Raw genomic sequence first — 18,316 nt, forward strand, 5'->3', positions numbered from 1 at the left:
GCCTGGAGAATTCCATGGACAGAGGAGCCTGGAGGGCTGCAGTCCATCGGGTCACAAAGAGTTGGACGTGACTGAGCAACTAACACATAACAACATGACATTATCTGGAGACTGTGTGCATGCGTGCTCAGGTGCTCAGTTGGGTCCAACTCTTTGTGACCCCATGGACTACAGCCCTCCAAGCTCCTCTGTCCATGGAATTCTCCACGCAAGAATACTGGAGTGGGTTGCCATTTCCTTCTCCAGGTAATTATCATGTATGAAATTATTTAGAAATCACATCATGTGATTGGATGTTCACATTTGGGTAGAAAAGAGAAAAGGAGATGTGAGCTCCTAAAATATGAACCAGAATCATTGGAAGGAAACATTTCACATGGAGTTATTCACATCCATCCTGAAACTGATCCAACCACGAGAAAGTTCTGCAGCCCATGTTCCCAAGGCTGGAGGACTGTCATTCCAGGTTAGACCACTTTTATTCACCCAGCACATACTCAGTGGGTACTTACTGTGCTCCAGGCATTGTGTCAGGAACTAAGAATTAAAGAGTGAACCAAACAGGTCATCCTTACCTTCATGGAGCTTGCTGTCTTGTTGGAGAAAAGGAAAATGATGAAGTGCTAACAAAGAAAGGTAGGGGGAGAGATCAGAGGGCATAAAAGGGCCCTAATTAGTCCAGAAATGCAGGTGCCAGGTAACTGTTCCTTGAGCCAGTTACCTTTGAGCTGAGACCCTAGGAGGAGTGAACAAAATGTAGGGCAGAGGGCAGAGAGTTTCCTCTACACAGGGACCAGTGTGCAAAGGCCTTGAGGTGAGAGGGGTCCTAGAACATTGATCTGAGTTCATAGAGCGTTGAGGGTGGGGCCCAGAAGTGAAGTTGTGAGAGGAAAAGGCAAAGGTCAGATTAGGTGGGTCACTGCAGAGTTTCTGTCTTTCTGAAGGTGCCGAGGAGCCACTCAGGGCTTTTTAACTTGGCAGAGACTTCATTCATTCCATGGGTACAGTAATAGGTGATGTTTTATCACTTCTAGGGGCTGAGTTCCTAGTCAGGGGGCCCTTCAGAGAAATGGTTCAGCCAAGCCCTTGTCAGCAAGGGGGTGTAATTTAACTCTTTCTTGTTTGAGAGGTGACGAGAGTGTTTACAAAGTCAAGTCATTCATCTTCCATGGATAAGAATAAATAAGAAAGCATTTTTCCAAATGTAAGAAAAAGTTGATAACCTTCAACTGCAATGTTGTGTTAGCCCCTCAGTCATGTCCAACTCTTTGTGCTTCCGTGGACGGAAGCTTTCGCCTCCTCCCATCCCCCAGGCTCCTCTGTCTATGGGATTCTCCAGGCAAGAATACTGGAATGAATTGCCATTTCCTCCTCCAGGGAATCTTCCTGACTCAAGGATCAAACCTGGAGTTTGCAGTCATTACAGCTCCCATGGGCAGGAAGGTCCCAGAATCGTAGATTTGACCTTCATCGGCCTGGTTCTGGGGTGCCATTATCCTTAAAAGGATTACATGAGTCAGACTCCTAGAAATTACTGTCAGAATGTGCCCTTGGCCTACCATTATTTCACTCAATGTGTAGAACTGGCCTGATTCGCTTACTGGAAATAAGACTTTATTCTGCTACAGCTTTCGGGGTTATTTCCTAAATGAATCTCTACTATTCTATTTGAAAGTTCCTAAGGAAGTAACCTCCTCTTTGGGGAGCAACTAGTCACAGGGTGGAAGGTGGGATGGAACCACTGTTACCTGGACAGGCCTGGGCTGGAATTCCTTTCAGACCCTTAATTGATTCGCCTGCTTGAGTAAGTCTTTTTGCTTCTTTGCTTTTACCTTTCTTTATCATAATTCTTTACTCATAAAACGGGTACAATGGGTACAGCATGTCTTTGGGTTTCAGGATGATTAACAACAACACACAAAAAGAACCTTGCCTTAAGCTTCCCATGTGGAGATACACTTTTTCTTTTTTAAAAGCAGTTATCATTTGCTGCTCCTTCCTTACAAGGAAATGTTAAGCTCACCCTTTAACACAAATTTCCAGCAGATTTCCAGACAATTTCCAATAGAGAAGGGGAGGCAGATTTTTGGATGACTCAATGATTTTTTTTTTTTAAGAGAATAGACGATCCTTAAATTCTACTCTGTTGCACTTTTTAAACAGATATGTTCTGTAAAGTATTAAGGGAAGTGTTCTGTGCCCTCTGCTAGAATCCTCCCATTTTTCTCCTGACTTGTCTCTCTGCATTTCTTCCAAGGTCTGAAGACGGGTGTTCAGGTCAAGGAATTTTATTTATTTTTTTTTTTCTTGTCCCTTTTGCTGACATTTCAGATTCCCTATTTTAGAACTTTGAAAGTAAAATCTACTTCGAATGTTGAACTTCAGGGTGTTTAACAGCAGGAGCCATGTCTGGACGCATTAACAAAATGAGAAAAGAGAAGGATTTTGGTTTCCTAACGAAGGCAAAACAGTTTCGGGTACTGAAATGACCACTGGTCTGCTTTCAGGGAGCCTTCAGTTCCTGGTGACCAAGATGCTGCGACAGCGGATGGCAGGCAGCAGGGTCATGGACGACTCCTGCGAGGCCGCTGCGCTCACTCGGAATCTCAGAACCAGGAGGACCGGCTGCGCGAGCAGACGAGGCTCCTTCCGATCCAGAAGGGGAACCGCGCTTCCTCGCCTCCGCTCTCCAGACCACAGCCTGTCCTGTAATTAGCGGAGCGGGTTCATCTGAGCTCTGCAAATCATGGGCTTTCCACGAAATAATGATGGTTCTGCTGCTCGAGGACATGAACACCTCGAAACCTGAAATCAGAGAAGATGTTTTTCTTTTTCGTGACGGGGGCGGGAAGAATAGTGGAACCGACAGGGGTCCGGCGATTGACAGCCGTACTCGGGGGGAAAGAAAAGCCGGGGCTCCGGTGGGAGCGCAGGAACACGGCGCCCGGAGAGAGAGAGAGAGAGACAGAGAGTGCCCCAGGCGCGACCTGGCGAAGTGCAGGAAGGGGGACCCCAGGAGACTTTTCTAGACCTTCCGTGCCGGGCGCGCGCCCCGGGTCCCCCGCGCGCGCCGCGTGGGTGCGCCGGCCCCTTCCCTGGATGGATGCCCGACGCGGCCTCCGGGGCGGGGACAGCTCCGGTCACCTCGCGCCCGCCGCGGCCCGTGCGCCCAGAGCTCCCCGGCTCCGGGGCTGGCCGGTCTCGCCGCTCGGCGTGGGCCCCAGGCGAGCGCGGCCGCCGCCCCCGCGGCTCCCGGCCCCGCGTCGCCGGCGGGCTCGGCAGGTGCGTCGCGCGCCCGCCCCGGGCCGGTCCTCCCGCCCAGCGGCCGCGGGCGCCGCGCCCGCCCCGCCCCGCCCCCGCCCGCGGGCCGCCCGGGGCCGGGCCTGCAACCGCGGCGGGCGGCGGACTGGACATGGGCCGGCGGCCGGCGGCGACGGGCGGCTAAGGGCGCCGAGGGTCCGTGCTGTGGCCTCGAGTGTCCCGTGCGCGCCCGCCAGGCGCTGCGCGTGCTCGCAGCAGGGACCCGGCCGCTGCGCCGCAGACTCCCGTTCCCTTGGCGTCGGCGGGCAGCGCTGCCGGCTCAGGGGCGATGCGCTGAGCGCACGGAGGGCCGACCGCTCCGGCTACAGCGGCGCGGGGAGTTGAGCCCATGGAGCCGGCGGGCCCTGGGCTGAGCGGGCAGGCCGCATTGCTGATGCTGCTGCTGCTGCTGCTCCTGCAGGCGGCGGGGCCGGCGGGCGCCCGGGCAGAGACCCTGCTGGACGCGCCGCGGGCCCGGGGCACGAGCTCCAGTCCGCCCAGCCCCGCCAGCGTGGTGGCTCCGGGCACGACGCCGTTCGAGGAGAGCCGACTGCCGGTGTTCACCCTGGACTACCCCCACGTGCAGATCCCCTTCGAGATCACCCTGTGGATCCTCCTGGCCTCCCTGGCCAAGATCGGTGAGCGCGCCGGACCCGCGGGGGTGGGGCAGGGCCCGGCTCCGGAGAGTGCCCGGGGCCGCGGCGAATTGACCTCTGGGTCGTGGCCGCCTCCCCGGGGACCCGGGCAGGGGCGACAGAGCAGCTTCATCTGGCCCAAAGGGACCTCCCCTCTCCGGGGCCGGCGGGGGTGGGGTGGGGGGAGAGCAGCTTTATGCTTTGGTTCTTGTGGAACTTGGCCTTGAAATAGCCCGGGAGTTGCAACCTGTAACCAACTTAGCGATTCGCTGCTTCCTTTGCCTGGCACGCCGAGTGACAGCCCTCTGGCCAAGTGGAGATGTGTTGATTGCGGGAGGAGGAAAGTGGGCTGAAATTTAGGGTCTCACTTACTGGGAGCAGGGCGCCAGTGCTGCTAGAATGGTCGAAGCTCTTGATGCTTGGAGATGGATGCGCCTTGGCAGCGACGCAGACCCTGCCCCGCACCTGACTGCTGCGGTGTCTGGAGAAGGGGACCAGGGAGACCGGAGCGCCTGCAGCGCGACAGGGTGTCTGGAAAAGAGGCCCTGTGCCCTCCCTCCTCTGGGCCAAGGCTGGAGAGTGACAGCTCTCCAGGAAGCATTTTATTGGTGACTAAGGCCAGTGAAGCCAGTTGCGTGTTTAAAAATAATTTACCCAAGTTTCAAAAACTACCGTAAACTCTCATTTGGAAATTACATCTCCAAATCTATTTTCTTACCTTTTTTTTTAATTTAAAAAATTAAAAATTTTTTATTGTATTGGAGTATTGGAGTATAGCTGATTAACGATGTTGTGATAGTTTCAGGCGGACAGCAGAGGGACTCAGCCATACATATGCATATGCTTGTATCCATTCTCCTCCAAACTTCTCTCCCATCCAAGCTGCCACATAACATTGAACAGAGTTCCCTATGCTTTACAGTAGGCCTTGTTGGTTTATTCATTCATCTTCATTTATTTTCACCCCACATAAATTTTATTATGATTGTGGTACTTTATTATTATTTTTACTTTATATTTATATACTTTTTAATCTTAGAATATGGCAGTTACTGTTGTAATGATTACAAAAAGTTGTTAGGTGGACAGAATTTATGCATTATTGCATATGTTTTATAGATTTGCCCCTTGAAAAGACCCATGCTCTAAGGTCTCCGTAAATGATAAAAAGACACATTGCTGGCATCCTCACACCTGGAGACTGGGGGGAGGGGATGGCATACAGCCCAGTGATCATAATCCAGAAAGGTGCTAGGTGGAGTAAGACATTCAGGAAAGATAATATGCAGTGTAGGGAGAAGGGAATCACTTCCTCATGCCGGAGAAACATTTCAACTAGGTTTTCAGGGATGACCAGAAGACGGTCCATCGCAGATGAAAGGGAACAACATTCCAGAGAGGAATAAACAAAGACATAAATTGAGACAGAAACGCAGAACAAGTTTGTAGAAGGTGCACGTTGCAGGAAAGAAGCTGAATCTTTGATATTAGATTACATTAACCAGATTCTGTTAATGGTGACCAAAGAAGACATGTGCTGTTTAGTGGCTTTGCAGCCTGTAATTGCCCGGTTTTGACATTAAAACTGGTTGACTGTTTTAATTTCCCTTGGGAAATGAATAAGGGGGAAAGGATTTCTCCGTCTATTCGGCAGATTGCACGTTTGCATAAACGTGTTGCTTGTCCTTGTAAATGCGGGTGCTCGTCTCCTTATATTGTCCTCAGGGCAACCCTGCCAGGTAGGAAGGGCAGATAGTATATACCCGCTTGGTAGAGGTGGAAAATAAAACTCAGACAGTTTGCACAGACACAAAGGGGAGAGCCAAGTGTTCTGTGTTCTCTTTTTCTCAGCTCTGAATCTTTGTCCCTGGCATAGTGCTTCCTTCCCCTGTTTCTATGACTGCTTCTCTGTTGCCATTTCTATTCAATTGTGGCTCTTTCTCCTGTTCCTCACTCTTGATTATCTTCTTCTGATCACTCACACTAATAACAGCTGCTAGTAGGCACTTAAGTTCATTATCTCTAATTTTAACAATCATCCAGGACAGAAATGATGACCGCATTTCACGTGCAAGGAAATTGAGAGATGGGAATGTTGCCTTGCTGCCTGCTGGTGAGCCAGAATCCCACCCAGCTCTGCTCAGTGGCTCATCTTCCTGTCTACCCTGGAGGCTTGTTTGGTGTCAGTGTTAAATGAGAAGAGATGTGTATAACCTTCTTAGGACAGCTGGGCATGCAGTGAGTACTGAGGATTGTCACCATCAGAAGTGGTGGAAGAGAAGCAGAAATTACTCTGACAGTTTTCTGGCACTACGGTTCCTTTTCCTCTGGACTGGGCTGCCTCTCCCCTTTTCCTGCTTCTGTCTTAGGCTCTGCCTTTTCCAAGCGTTCTTATTTTCAGGTTGCCTTTTAACACTTGCTTTATTTTTCTGTCATGATCTATCTATCTTATTTGACCTTATCATGTTAATTGTACAGTGTTTTATTAAAAGGCGTTCTTGCTTGTGTGAGCTCATGGATGTATTTATCTTCCCATTGGCAGTTTTCTCATCCAGATGTGTTTATATTCCCTGGCACTTTGCTGTTCTGCCCATCACTCTGCCCCCTCCAAATTTGGAACTTCCTCTTTCCTTCCTGCCTGTGATGTGGCATCCAGATGGAAACAGATGATGTTCATGTCTCTTGGCTGGAAGGGTCTGAGTGGAGTAGAGATCCCGCCGTGGTGGGATGAGGGTGTGGTTCTCAGAGAAATAAGGATAAGCTAGTGCTTCATCGTTCAGTCGTTTCTGACTTTGCGACCCCATGGACTGTAGCCCGCCAGGCTCCTCTGTCCATGGGGATTCTCCAGGCAAGAATCTGGAGTGGGTTGTCTTGGCCTCCTCCAGGGGATCTTCCCAACCCAGGGATTGAACCCAGGTCTCCCACATTGCAGGTGGATTCTTTACCATCTGAGCCACCAGGGAAGCCCAAGAATACTGGAGTGGGTAGCCTATCCCTTCTCCAGGGGATCTTCCCAATCCTGGAATCAAACCAGGGTCTCCTGCATTTCTGGCAGCTTCTTTACCAGCTGAGCCACAAGCTAGTGTGTAGGGTCTTTTCTGGGTTCTTCCAGTGTATAGTCCAGCCCTGTCCATCTGCTGTAGCTGTGTTCCTAGAAGAGCTATAAAATGCCCAGGGATCCAACCCCTGCCCCCAAGGCACTAAACTTTCTTTTTGGCTTTAGGGAAGACTGTGCAGGTACCTAAGGCATTTTTACAGCCCATTAAACCGTGGTCTGGTCATTCAGATTCTTGTTGAACGTGTGCACTGGAAAGACTGAAGTGACTTAGCATGTACACTCTGGAAAGACTATTACTTTGGCAGGACTTGTATGATGTGACTAGCTCACATTAGGGAAGGGTGATGAATTGAGCAGTCAGTGCAGGGGGATGTAAGGCTATGGGGGAATGGGAGTGTTAACTCATGCAAAATGTTGTGGTTTGTATTTGGGGCAGTTGTTTTAGCGTGTACCTAGTGTACCTGAGCTTACCTGCCCCAGAGAACATGGAGGAACATTGCTAGTGATTAAGCTGAATGTGGATCACAGATTGCCCCCAACGGAGGCACCTAATAGCATTTGTAGGAGGTTGAAATCACTTTCAGTGGTGAATTCAGAATCATTTTCTAGATTGCTGTCTACTGTAACCTTAGAAATACTACAATTAGAAGTGAGAAAATGCATTTTTAGCAGTGTTGAATGATCCAGCTTTATGCTTTCAAATTGTGTTGGAGAAGACTCTTGATAGTCCCTTAGACTGCAAGGAGATCAAGTCAGTCAAGCCTAAAGGACATCAACCTTGAATATTCATTGGAAGGACTGATGTTGAAGCCAAAACTCCAATACTTTGGCCACCTGATGTGAAGAGTCGACTCATTGGAAAAGACTGATTCTGGGATAAATTGAGGGCAAAAGAATGGGGAGACAGAGAATGAGATGGTTGGATTGCATCACTGACTCAATGGACATAAGTTTAAACAAACTCTGGGAGATAGTGATGGACAATGGAAGCCTGGTATGCTGAGGTCCATGGGGTTGCAGAGTCAAACACAACTTAACAACTGAACAACAACTTGATTATCAGGGACAATCCACTTTCTAGTGACTTGATCAAAAAGAAAGTTCTGCAGCTGAAAAGTTTCCTAAATTGATGATGATGATGTTGTGTATGTGTGTGTGTGAAGTGGGTTAAGTAAATAAAAGAATGCAGCAGATTTGGTCCACCTTTGAAAAGTTTTGTTTTGTTTTTGTCAAGAAAAATCTCCTGATTTTTTTTTTTTTCACTTAGATCCTCATGCATTTGAACTCTTATTGTTCTTTCACTTTGGATGTTTATATTTTGAGTGACTTGATTTTTTTAAACAGTTATAACTGCTCAGTCTGCCTGGTAAATCCTGGAAACAGGGATGGAGTTCTACAACCTGGAATAATAGGTAGCCAGAGCATGAAGAAGAGAAAAATTTCCTAGAGTGTTCTAAGATTGTTTGTTGCTTATTTAGTCATTGTCATGTCCAACTCTTTTATGACCCCGTGGACTGTATAGCCTGCCAGGCTCCTCTGTCCGTGGGATTTTCCAGGCAAGATTACTGGAGTAGGTGGCCATTTCTCTCTCCAGGGCATCTTCCTGACTGAGGGGTCAAACCCATGACTCCTGTATTGGCCAGCGGATTCTTCTCCACTGAGCCACCTGGGAAACCTGTTCATCCTAAGCTTGTCTTCTCTGAATTCCTTGCCCAAGAAGTGGGTTAGTAGGATTTGTCCTAAACTGGGTGAACTTGGGCATACCTTCTAACTCTGTTCAGGGTCCTGGGATAAGGCAGTGTGCCCCTGCTGTTTAGGGTAACACAGCCTCCCTGTTTGTCTCAGTGGTTCTCCGGACACCCGGTCACTTATCTTGCAGTCATGTGAAGCTGGCCTGTTTGCCTCTTCCAGGTGTCATCTCTCACTTTTGCCCTTGAACTTGGGTTAGCATGCAGAATTTTCGGCTTCTCTTCATCCTGTCATCTTGAAAGGAAGCAACTTGTATTGTTATTTTAAGAGAAAGACAAAGCAGTTTGGTGCATGAATGTTTCTCCTCTGGGCTCCAGGCAGTTCTGAATTTAAATATGAAACCAGAGAGTTTCTTTGGTTAATATCCACCTGATTACTGAGATCTTGGTCTCTGGAAAAACCCATCCTTGCCTTTGATCTGTTTCTCTTTGTTACATTTGGCTGATGCCTATTCACCAACTGGTTGGTCATTGGATGAGGCTCATGGTTTTCATTTATTTTGTGAACCACGCCTCACTTTGAACACACCTGTAAAGCCAGGTGCTCCTAATGACGTGTATTTGTTCCTAATAAAGCTCAAAGAAGAAGTCTAATTTCTTTCTTTCTCAAAGCCACCATCTCTTCCTATTGGGCAGACCATACTTTTCCTGTTTTCTGTCCAAAGGATGACTTCAAGGGTTTCTTTCTAAAGATCGTTTCAAATGCCTTCTAGAATTATCAATGCACTCTACCACAGATATAATTTTGTACCTATTATAATAACAGCAGGTGATTTCCTACCAAAAGTGTTGGTCTTTGGGTCAACTTTAAAAATGAGAATAATATTTATCATTAATGAGATGCTTTGTCTTTCACAGAATTCTTTTGCATAGCTTGAAGTCCTAAAGAGGTATACAGAAAACCTTTTGTATAAACTTATTTGTTCCTTGTAGGCTTGTAAAAGCTCACCTGTAAAACCAGGTGAATTGGTTGGTTTGTGTATAGGCATATTTTCACTAATGATTCAATTGCTTTAAAGTTTATTGTTCTGTTGGCTTATCTATGTCCTCTTAGGTCAGTTTTGGTGTTTTTATTGTTCTAGAAAGTCATTTCATTTGCATTTTTAAATTTATGGGAAGAAATCTGTTTTTCATGATTTTAAAAATCTTCACTTTGTGTTTAAGTTCTACTTTATTTTTCCTAATATTGTTATTTTTATCTTTCTTTATTTTGATCAAAATTCATAGAAGTTTATTTATTTTATTCTTTTTCAAAGGATTGCTTCTGGTTGGCTTCTAGTTTATTAATTTCTGCTCTCTATTATTTAGTTACTTCTACCTTATTAGGGTGTATTTTGTTTTTATTTAAAAAATTGCTGCATTGAAAGTTTACCTCATTAATTATTGAAGTTACTTGTGTTCCAGTATGTTGACTCCAACCTTATAAGGGTTATTCATCACTGAAAAAACACTTACAATTGAAAACATAATTAGCATTACTTTCAATATTTTCAGTGATAAATACTTTTATGAACTGACAAGCTCCACAATTGGCATGGCTATATGACATTAGTCTTATTAAAGTGGACAAAGATATTTAAATAGTTTAGTTGTTATAACTCCTACTAAGCCATTTTCTTGTCATCATCTTGTCCAAAATATGGCTATTTATTTATTCTCATTAAACTCACAGCTGTGGAACACTGATACCTGAGATTATGTTATAAACAAAACATTTATGGTACTCTATTTTGGAGATTAATCCTTTGTTGATTGCTTTGTTTGAAAAGACACATGCACCCAATGCTCATTGCGGCACTTTTGCAATAGCCAGGACATGGAAGCAACCTAAATGCCCATCAGCAGAGGGATGGATAAAGAAAATATGGCACACATGCATAATGGGGTATTACTCAGCCATAAAAAGGACAAAATAATGCCATTTGCAGCAACATGGATGGGCCTAGAGATGATCATACTGAGTGAAGTAAGTCAGACCCAGAAAGACAAATATCATATGATATTGTTTACATGTGGAATCTAAAAAAATGGTAACTAATGAACTTATTTTCAAAACAAGAGTCACAGATGTAGAGAACAAATTTATGCTTACCTGGGATAAGGTCAGTTCAGTTCAGTTCAGTTGCTCTGTCGTGTCCAACTCTTTGAGACCCCATAGACTGCAGCATGCCAGGCTTTCCTGTCCATCACCAACTCCTGGGGTTTGCTGAAACTCATGTCCATTGAGTTGGTGGTGCCATCCTACCCTCTCATCCTCTGTCATCCCCTTCTCCTCCTGCCTTCAATCTTTCCCAGCATCAGGGTCTTTTCCAGTGAGTCAACTCTTTGCATCAGGTGGCCAAAGTACTGGAGTTTCAGCTTCAGCATCAGTCCTTCCAATGAACACCCAGGACTGATCTCCTTTAGGATGGACTGGTTGGATCTCCTTGCAGTCCAAGGGACTCTCAAGAGTCTTCTCCAACACCACAGTTCAAAAGCATCTGTTCTTTGGCACTCAGCTTTCTTTATAGTCCAGCTCTCACATCCATACATGACCGCTGGAAAAACCACAGCCTTGACTAGGGTGAAGGGGGATAAAACTGGGAATTGGAGATTGACATACACGCACTGTGCTGTGCTGAGTCGCTCAGTCGTGTCTGACTCTCTGCGACCCCGTGGACTGCAGCCCGCCAGGCTCCTCTGTCCGTGGGACTCTCCAGGCAAGAACACTGGAGTGGGTTGCCGTGCCCTCCTCCAGGGGATCTTCCCAACCCATGGATCGAACCCAGGTCTCCCACTTTGCAGGTGGATTCTTTACTGTCTGAGCCAGCAGGGAAGCCCAAGAATACTGGAGTGGGTAGTCTGTCTCTTCTGTAGGACATCTACCTGACCCAGGAATGAAACCAAGGTCTCCTGCATTGCAGGTGGATTCTTTACCAGCTGAGCTACCCGGGAAGCCCAGCATATACACACTACTACATATAAAATAGATAGCTAATAAGAACCTGCTGTATAGCACAGGGAACTCTATTCAGTACTCTGTAATGGCCTGTGTGGGGAAAGAATCTAAAAAGAAAGAGTGGAGACATATATGTATGTGTGTGTGTGTGTGTATATATATACATATATATATATATATGTGATTCACTTTGCTGTACATCTGAAACTAACACAACATTTTAAATCAATGATAATCCAATAAAAACTTTTAAAAAATAAAATAAAAATTAATAAGCATTCATGGTACTCGATGTAAATTTGTCTATTGCAAGTTATAATAATAGCAATAAAGAAGATGGTAAAGACTAAAGAATTTGGGGAGATGGTGCAAATGAAATTGCACTTTCTAATAATTGGTGTGAAATCATTGCTGCTTTTAACTTGCACACCATCTGTATTCTGAGGAGGACTTAACACCACACATTGGTGATTAAGCTGGAATCATGACTGTTGATGATGCATCAGGCCCTGTAACATACGGTTGGGTCTTTATGAAGTCAAATAAATGCCTCATGAGAAGAAATAGGAATATTAAATGAGACTCTTCCTAAAGAGGAATTCTCATGATCCCAATGTGTATAATTTAGAGGAATGGTAATATACGTATTTAAGGCTAGAAATAGATCCTTCTGATCCTGTTTCAGTTGCTTTTGCATGGTTTTGATGTATAGAGCTTTCACTTTAGCTCAATTCTCAGTGTTTTAAATTTTCCTTGTGATTTTTTATTGTAGCCCAATAATTATTTAGGATTATAGTTTGAGTTGTAGTAATAAACATTTCGAGATGTATGGCTATTTTTTTTATTTTATTCATAGCTTAGTCCATTTTAGTTATATACACCTGATTGATTTTTGATATTGATTGAGACATCTTGTGTGGCTTAATGGGGCTTCCCAGCTGGGTGAGTGGTGAAGAATTTGCCTGCCAATGCAGGAGACACAAGAGACTTGTGTTCGATCCCTGGGTTGGGAAGATCTCCTGTAATAGGAAATGGCAACCCACTCCAGTATTCTTGCCTGGAAGATTCCATGGACAGAGGAGCCTGTCAGGCTCCAGTCCGTGGGGTTGCAAAGGGGCAGATACAACTGAGTGCACGCGCGCGTGCACACACACACACACACACACACACACACACACACACACACACACGGTGACTTAGTAGGTGGTCATTTAAAACTACATTTCAAGCTTTGATGGAAGAAGATTGTGTGTTCTCTATTACATGCAGGCTCTTGTACACATATACAGGCACACATATGTACATACACACAGAGGACTAGATGAAATTTCAAATTATGGAGTGCAGATATTAAATGGCATTACCAATTTTTGGGTTACTTTACCTGTTAGTTTCTGGGGGTACATTCTCTAAGACTGTGATGTCAATTGCTGCTTGTAAGTTTGTTAATTTTTGCCTTAGTATTTTGATGCTTTATTATTAAGTACATACTAGCTCAATATTGTTAAAATCTTCTCAGTAAATCCTTCCTTTACTTGTTAGGTTACTCATTAATGTCCCTATTTTAAATATTTTTCTTGTGGCTCAAAGTCTATTTTTTCTTATATTCCTATTGCTATTCAAAATAAACTTCATTTTGAACATATATTTTTTTTCTGTATCTACGTTTTCCACACCTATATTTTCCAGACATATTTTTTCCCTAACCATAATTATCATATCAAATCAACTGGGTAATTTTCCTTTAGCTGTACATCGCTAAACCACATGTAAGTAGACTTTCTATCTTTAATTTAAATTTTCAAATATCTGCAGTTTAAGGAGAAGGGTAATTATATATGTTGTGCATAATGATATATTTGGACTTTGCTGTCTGTTTACTACACTTTTACCTGGTCTCTTCAGTTCTCTTTTCTTGTCATATTTTCTCTTAGTCAAATTTTCCCTTCATTTTTTAATATATTATCATATATTCTCTTTCCATTTTTTTGTGGTTGCACTTCAGTTTTAATAAGATTACCTGATTAAACAGGATCCAGTCCAGTCTGCCTTGGCTCACATCTCAGGAACATTTTCTTGCATAATTTTGTAGTTGTATGATTTTTTGGTACATAACTGAAATTCTGAGCTCAGTTACCCTTTGGTAAAATGGGGATAGTAAAAGTGCCAACGTCCTAGGCTGTTGTGAGAATTAAGTTTGTTAATATATGTAAAACGTTAAAATTACATTTGGGATCACAGTAAACATATTATTTTCTGTTTTATTATTGTTTTGTTGTCTTCATGAATAGTATTTAAATTAAAAAAAATTTTACCTGCTATCTGCCAATTTCAGAATTATATCTTTTTACCTTATAATTTAGACCTGATTTGTATTTAATTTCCTCCACGAGTTAGTTTTTAATTTTTGCAAACAGTGTCTACACAGATTTCTAAACATGCTTACCATTTTTTCCTCATTGTTACTTCTTCTGTTTCCTCTTTTTTCCAGATTGTTTTCTTTTTAATGAAATGTCTAATTTAGTGGATACTTTGGGAAGGGAGGCTTCCACTGATAAATTCTCTTGATCTTTGTGTGAAAATGTCTTTGAGTATTCTCTTGAATGATTATATCACAGAGTATAGGAGCTGAAATTATAATCATTTATCATCTGCTGCTACTGATTAGTCACGCAGTCACGTCTGACTCTTTGTGACCCCATGGACTGTAGCCCACCAGGCTCCTCTGCCCATGGAATTCTCCAGGCAAGAATACTAGAGTGGGTTGCCCCTGCCTTCTCCAGGGGATCATCCCAACCCGGGGATTGAACCCACTTCCACTGTGTCTCCTACATTGCAGGGGGTTTCTTTACCTGGTGAGCCATCGGGGAAGCCTTATCATTTGGAAGGTATTATTTCATTACCTTCTGTTCTCTTTGGTTGTGAAGGAGAATTTCATTGTCACTCTCATTGCACTTTGAGTTAACCTGACTTTTCTCTTGACCTGTAGTTTCCATATTTGAATAGAAGAGAAGCAGCTCAGCAGTTGAAGATGTGCTGGACCTACTTTTGGAAAAGATGTCTCCCAGTCAGAGGCTGCTGTAGTTGCTGTAGCCCAGTTGTGTTTGCCTCTTTGCAACCCCATGGACTGCAGCACACCAGGCCTCCCTGTCCCTCAACAACTCCCGAAGTTTCCCCAAGTTCATATCCGTTGTATCAGTGATGCCATCCAGCCATCTCATCCTCTGATGCCCTCTACTCCTTCTGCCCTCAGTCTTTCCCATCATCAGGGACTTTTCCAATGAGTCGTCTGTTTGTGTCAGATGACCAAAATACTGGAGCTTCAGCTTTAGCATCAGTCCTTCCAACAAGTCTTCAGGGTTGATTTCCCTTAAGATTGACAGGTTTGATCTCCTTGCTCTCCAGGGAAATTCCAGGAGTCTTCTCTATCACCACAGTTGGAAGGCATCGATTCTTTGGCATTCTGCCTTCTTTATGGTCCAGCTGTCACACCAATATGTGACCACTGGGAAGACCATAGCCTTGACTATATGGACCTTTGTCGGCAGAGTAACGCCAGAGGTAGGAAGATACTATTCAGTTGCAGTTCTACCGTTAATATTGTCTTGTGATCCTGGCAGGTCTTCACCTACTTAGTTTTTGCATTTAAGGGTAGAAGTAGGGATCTGTATCTGCTCCCCACTGTTTAGTATTTCCATAGGGATAATGTGAAAGACTCCGTACGGAAGAAAAACATTCATAACAAAGATTTTACTTTTTATAGCAAAAGAAAACTTAAGCCAAGAGAAACATGTGTTCATTATTATTAAAGAGCTGTGTGAACATGGGCGTCTTGTCATGCTAAATGAGACATATACAATTATAGCTTACTCTCTTGCAATTACATCGTTTAAATGTAATGAGTCATAATTGATATACTTCCTGCAACAATCCTGCACATTGTTCATCAGTGTCCAAGGGTTTCTGATCCTGATTTTTATAGATTCATTCCTGTTTGAAGATGGGTGTGTTCCTCTCTCTCCAGTAGTTCCAGGGGAAGGCATGGGAATCCCTCTGCAAGTTCTCCTTGTGGTCATGAAAAAATAATATTTTTAAATTTAGTTTAATTTAATTTTTTAATTGAAGTATAGTTGATTTGCAATGTTGTAAAGTTAGTTTTAGGTGTACTGCAAAGTGATTCAGTTATATACATATATGTGGGCTTCCCTGGTGGCACCATGATAAGAATCTTCCTGTCAGTGCAGGAGATTTGGGGTTGATCCCTGGGTTGGAAAGATCCCCTGGAGGAGGAAATGGCAACCCACTCCAGTATTCTTTCTTAGAGAATTCCTTGGATAGAGGAGCCTGGCAGGCTACAGTCCATGGGGTCGCCAAAGAGTCAGACTGTACTGAGTAACTGAGCATGCACACACACACATATATATATATATATTCTTTTTCAGATTCTTTTCCCTTACAGCTTATTACAAAATATTGAGTATAGTTCTCTGTGCTGTACAGTTGGTGCAACCACCACTGAGAAAAGTATGAGGATCCTTAGAAAACTGTAGAGTCAGCACGTGATCCTGCAGTCCCACTCCCGGGCATATATCTGGAGAAAACCATAATTTGAAGATATACATGCACCCCAGTGCTCACTGAAGCACTATTCATAATAGCCACGGCATGGAAGCAACCTAGACATCCACTGGCAGATGAATGGGTGAAGAAAATGTGGTACATACATACAATAGAGTATTACTTAGCCATAAAAAGGAATGAAATAATGCCATTAGCAGCAGTGTGGATGGACCTAGAGACTATCAGTGAAGTAAACCAGACAGAGAAAGATAAATATATGATACTACTTATATGTGGAATCTTTAAAAAAATGATGCAAATGAAGTTATATACAAAACACAGACATAGAAGACAAACTTAGCGGTTACCAAAGTGGGTGATGGGGGAGAGAGAAATTAGGAGTTTGGGATTAACAGATAACGCACTCCTATATGTATTAATAACATAGATAACCAACAAGGACAGAAGTCATATTTTAAAGGTGAATTTCACGTTATTCCTTAGTGTTGGCCTATAGAGGCTCGTGTGTCAAGGAAAGAGAAATGAAATTCACAGTTGTGCTTAGCAATTTTGACTGATAATGAAACAGAGTACACATACTCGCCCTGCATTGAAATCACTCTGAGGTCACTTAAAGGTTTTGTGAACCGTGGACATTCCTCATTGAGGCCCAGGACCGAGAAACGCCCCACTGCCGTATTTCTGCGATCCTGCCACGGCCGGTCCTGCTACTCCCAATTCGTGAGCTTATTTCCTACGATGCGTGGGCTGGGACACCTGAGCCGTGTCACACACCCCAGCACCGCAGTGTCTCCCCTATGGCCTGGAGGGTGGAGATGGGAGAGGCCGATAGTCCCTGTATGGGGGCCTCTTCCATGGAGTCATAATAGCTCACAAGGATGGAGCCTTTTTTCATGCCAGGAATCTGAGTCAGCTGCTTTACGCCCAGTATTCTCTTTAATCCTCACATTAACTCTTGGAGGCAGGCACCAGAGGCAGAAAGGAGATGAGGAAACAGGCTTAGAGAGCTTAGGTGTCACGGCTATTCTGCGGGAGAGGTGGGTCCATGGGGAGTGTACTTGGGCACTGCCCTGTCTCGCCCTGGCACCCTGCCGTCCGTGGAGAAGACTATGAGGTTTGGAAATCTGCCCATGGTCTCCAGAACGTCTTGACGTGCCCGGTGTCATACGACCTTCACCTGGACCCAGAGACCTGCGCTGCGGTCCTGCTTGAACCTTATCATCTCGTGTGGACTGTCTCAGATTTTCGCTGTAAAATCGGACAGTGATGAGGGTCACTGGGGGAACCAACTGAAATGATACATGAAAGCAAGTTGTGATTGCAGAGTTACGGTTAGTGTGACACATGGCGACTCTGTGCTGAGTTAGCGTAGAAAACTACAAGAAGGCAAAGCCCGTAACTCGAGGATTCCTCAGCGTGTGTCTAGAATTCCTGAATCTTGGTCTAGCCTTCTCCACCTCCCTAACTCAGCGATTGTAGAACCTGAATGTGTGTTTGAAATATGTGTGTAGTTTCTCCTCTACCGCAGAGTCAATCAGCTATATGTGTACACTGTTGTTCAGCTGCTAAGTCGTGTCCAGCTCTTTGTGACCCCATGGACTAGCACACCAGGCTGTCCTCTCCTCCACCTCCCAGAGTTTGTGCAAATTCATGTCCATTGAGTCAGTGATGTCATCCAACCATCTCATCCTCTGTTACCCCCTTCTCCTTTTGATATATGTGTGTGTGTGTGTGTGTACATATAGCCCCTCTAACTCAACATTGTAAAGCAACTATACTCCAATAGAAAAAGAATTTCATAAGAGTAGAACATTTCTTTAAATATGTGAAATCTCTGAATAAAAACTGTTTATTAAAACAATATTTAACATGATGGAGGTTCATAGGCTAGAGGTTCAACCCATATAACTTGAGCCACCATGTAAATGTTAATAGGACAAAGTTCTGTTGCAACAGATTTACAGGAGAAAATATGTTAAATCTGTTTCACTGTTGCACGTGCATACTTACTAAATTGGGCACGTGTACACATGCACATACACACAGATGCACATGT

The 18,316-nt window shown here is 44.4% G+C and overlaps 1 protein-coding gene across 2 annotated transcripts in view; it reads left to right on the top strand.

Moving 5' to 3' along the window:
* Positions 1-3,502: 3,502 nt before the first annotated feature.
* The window catches only part of SLC9A2 (solute carrier family 9 member A2), an 87,125-nt gene continuing 72,311 nt past the window's right edge, over positions 3,503-18,316 (top strand). For both annotated transcript variants that reach the window (XM_043468047.1, XM_043468048.1), the window contains exon 1: positions 3,503-3,938. In XM_043468047.1, the coding sequence (XP_043323982.1) occupies positions 3,650-3,938 (289 nt within the window). In that variant the 5' untranslated portion in view covers positions 3,503-3,649. The remainder of the gene's footprint in view (positions 3,939-18,316) is intronic.

The sequence above is a fragment of the Cervus canadensis genome, chromosome 5 (genome assembly GCF_019320065.1).
Source record: "Cervus canadensis isolate Bull #8, Minnesota chromosome 5, ASM1932006v1, whole genome shotgun sequence".
Lineage (NCBI taxonomy): Eukaryota > Metazoa > Chordata > Mammalia > Artiodactyla > Cervidae > Cervus > Cervus canadensis.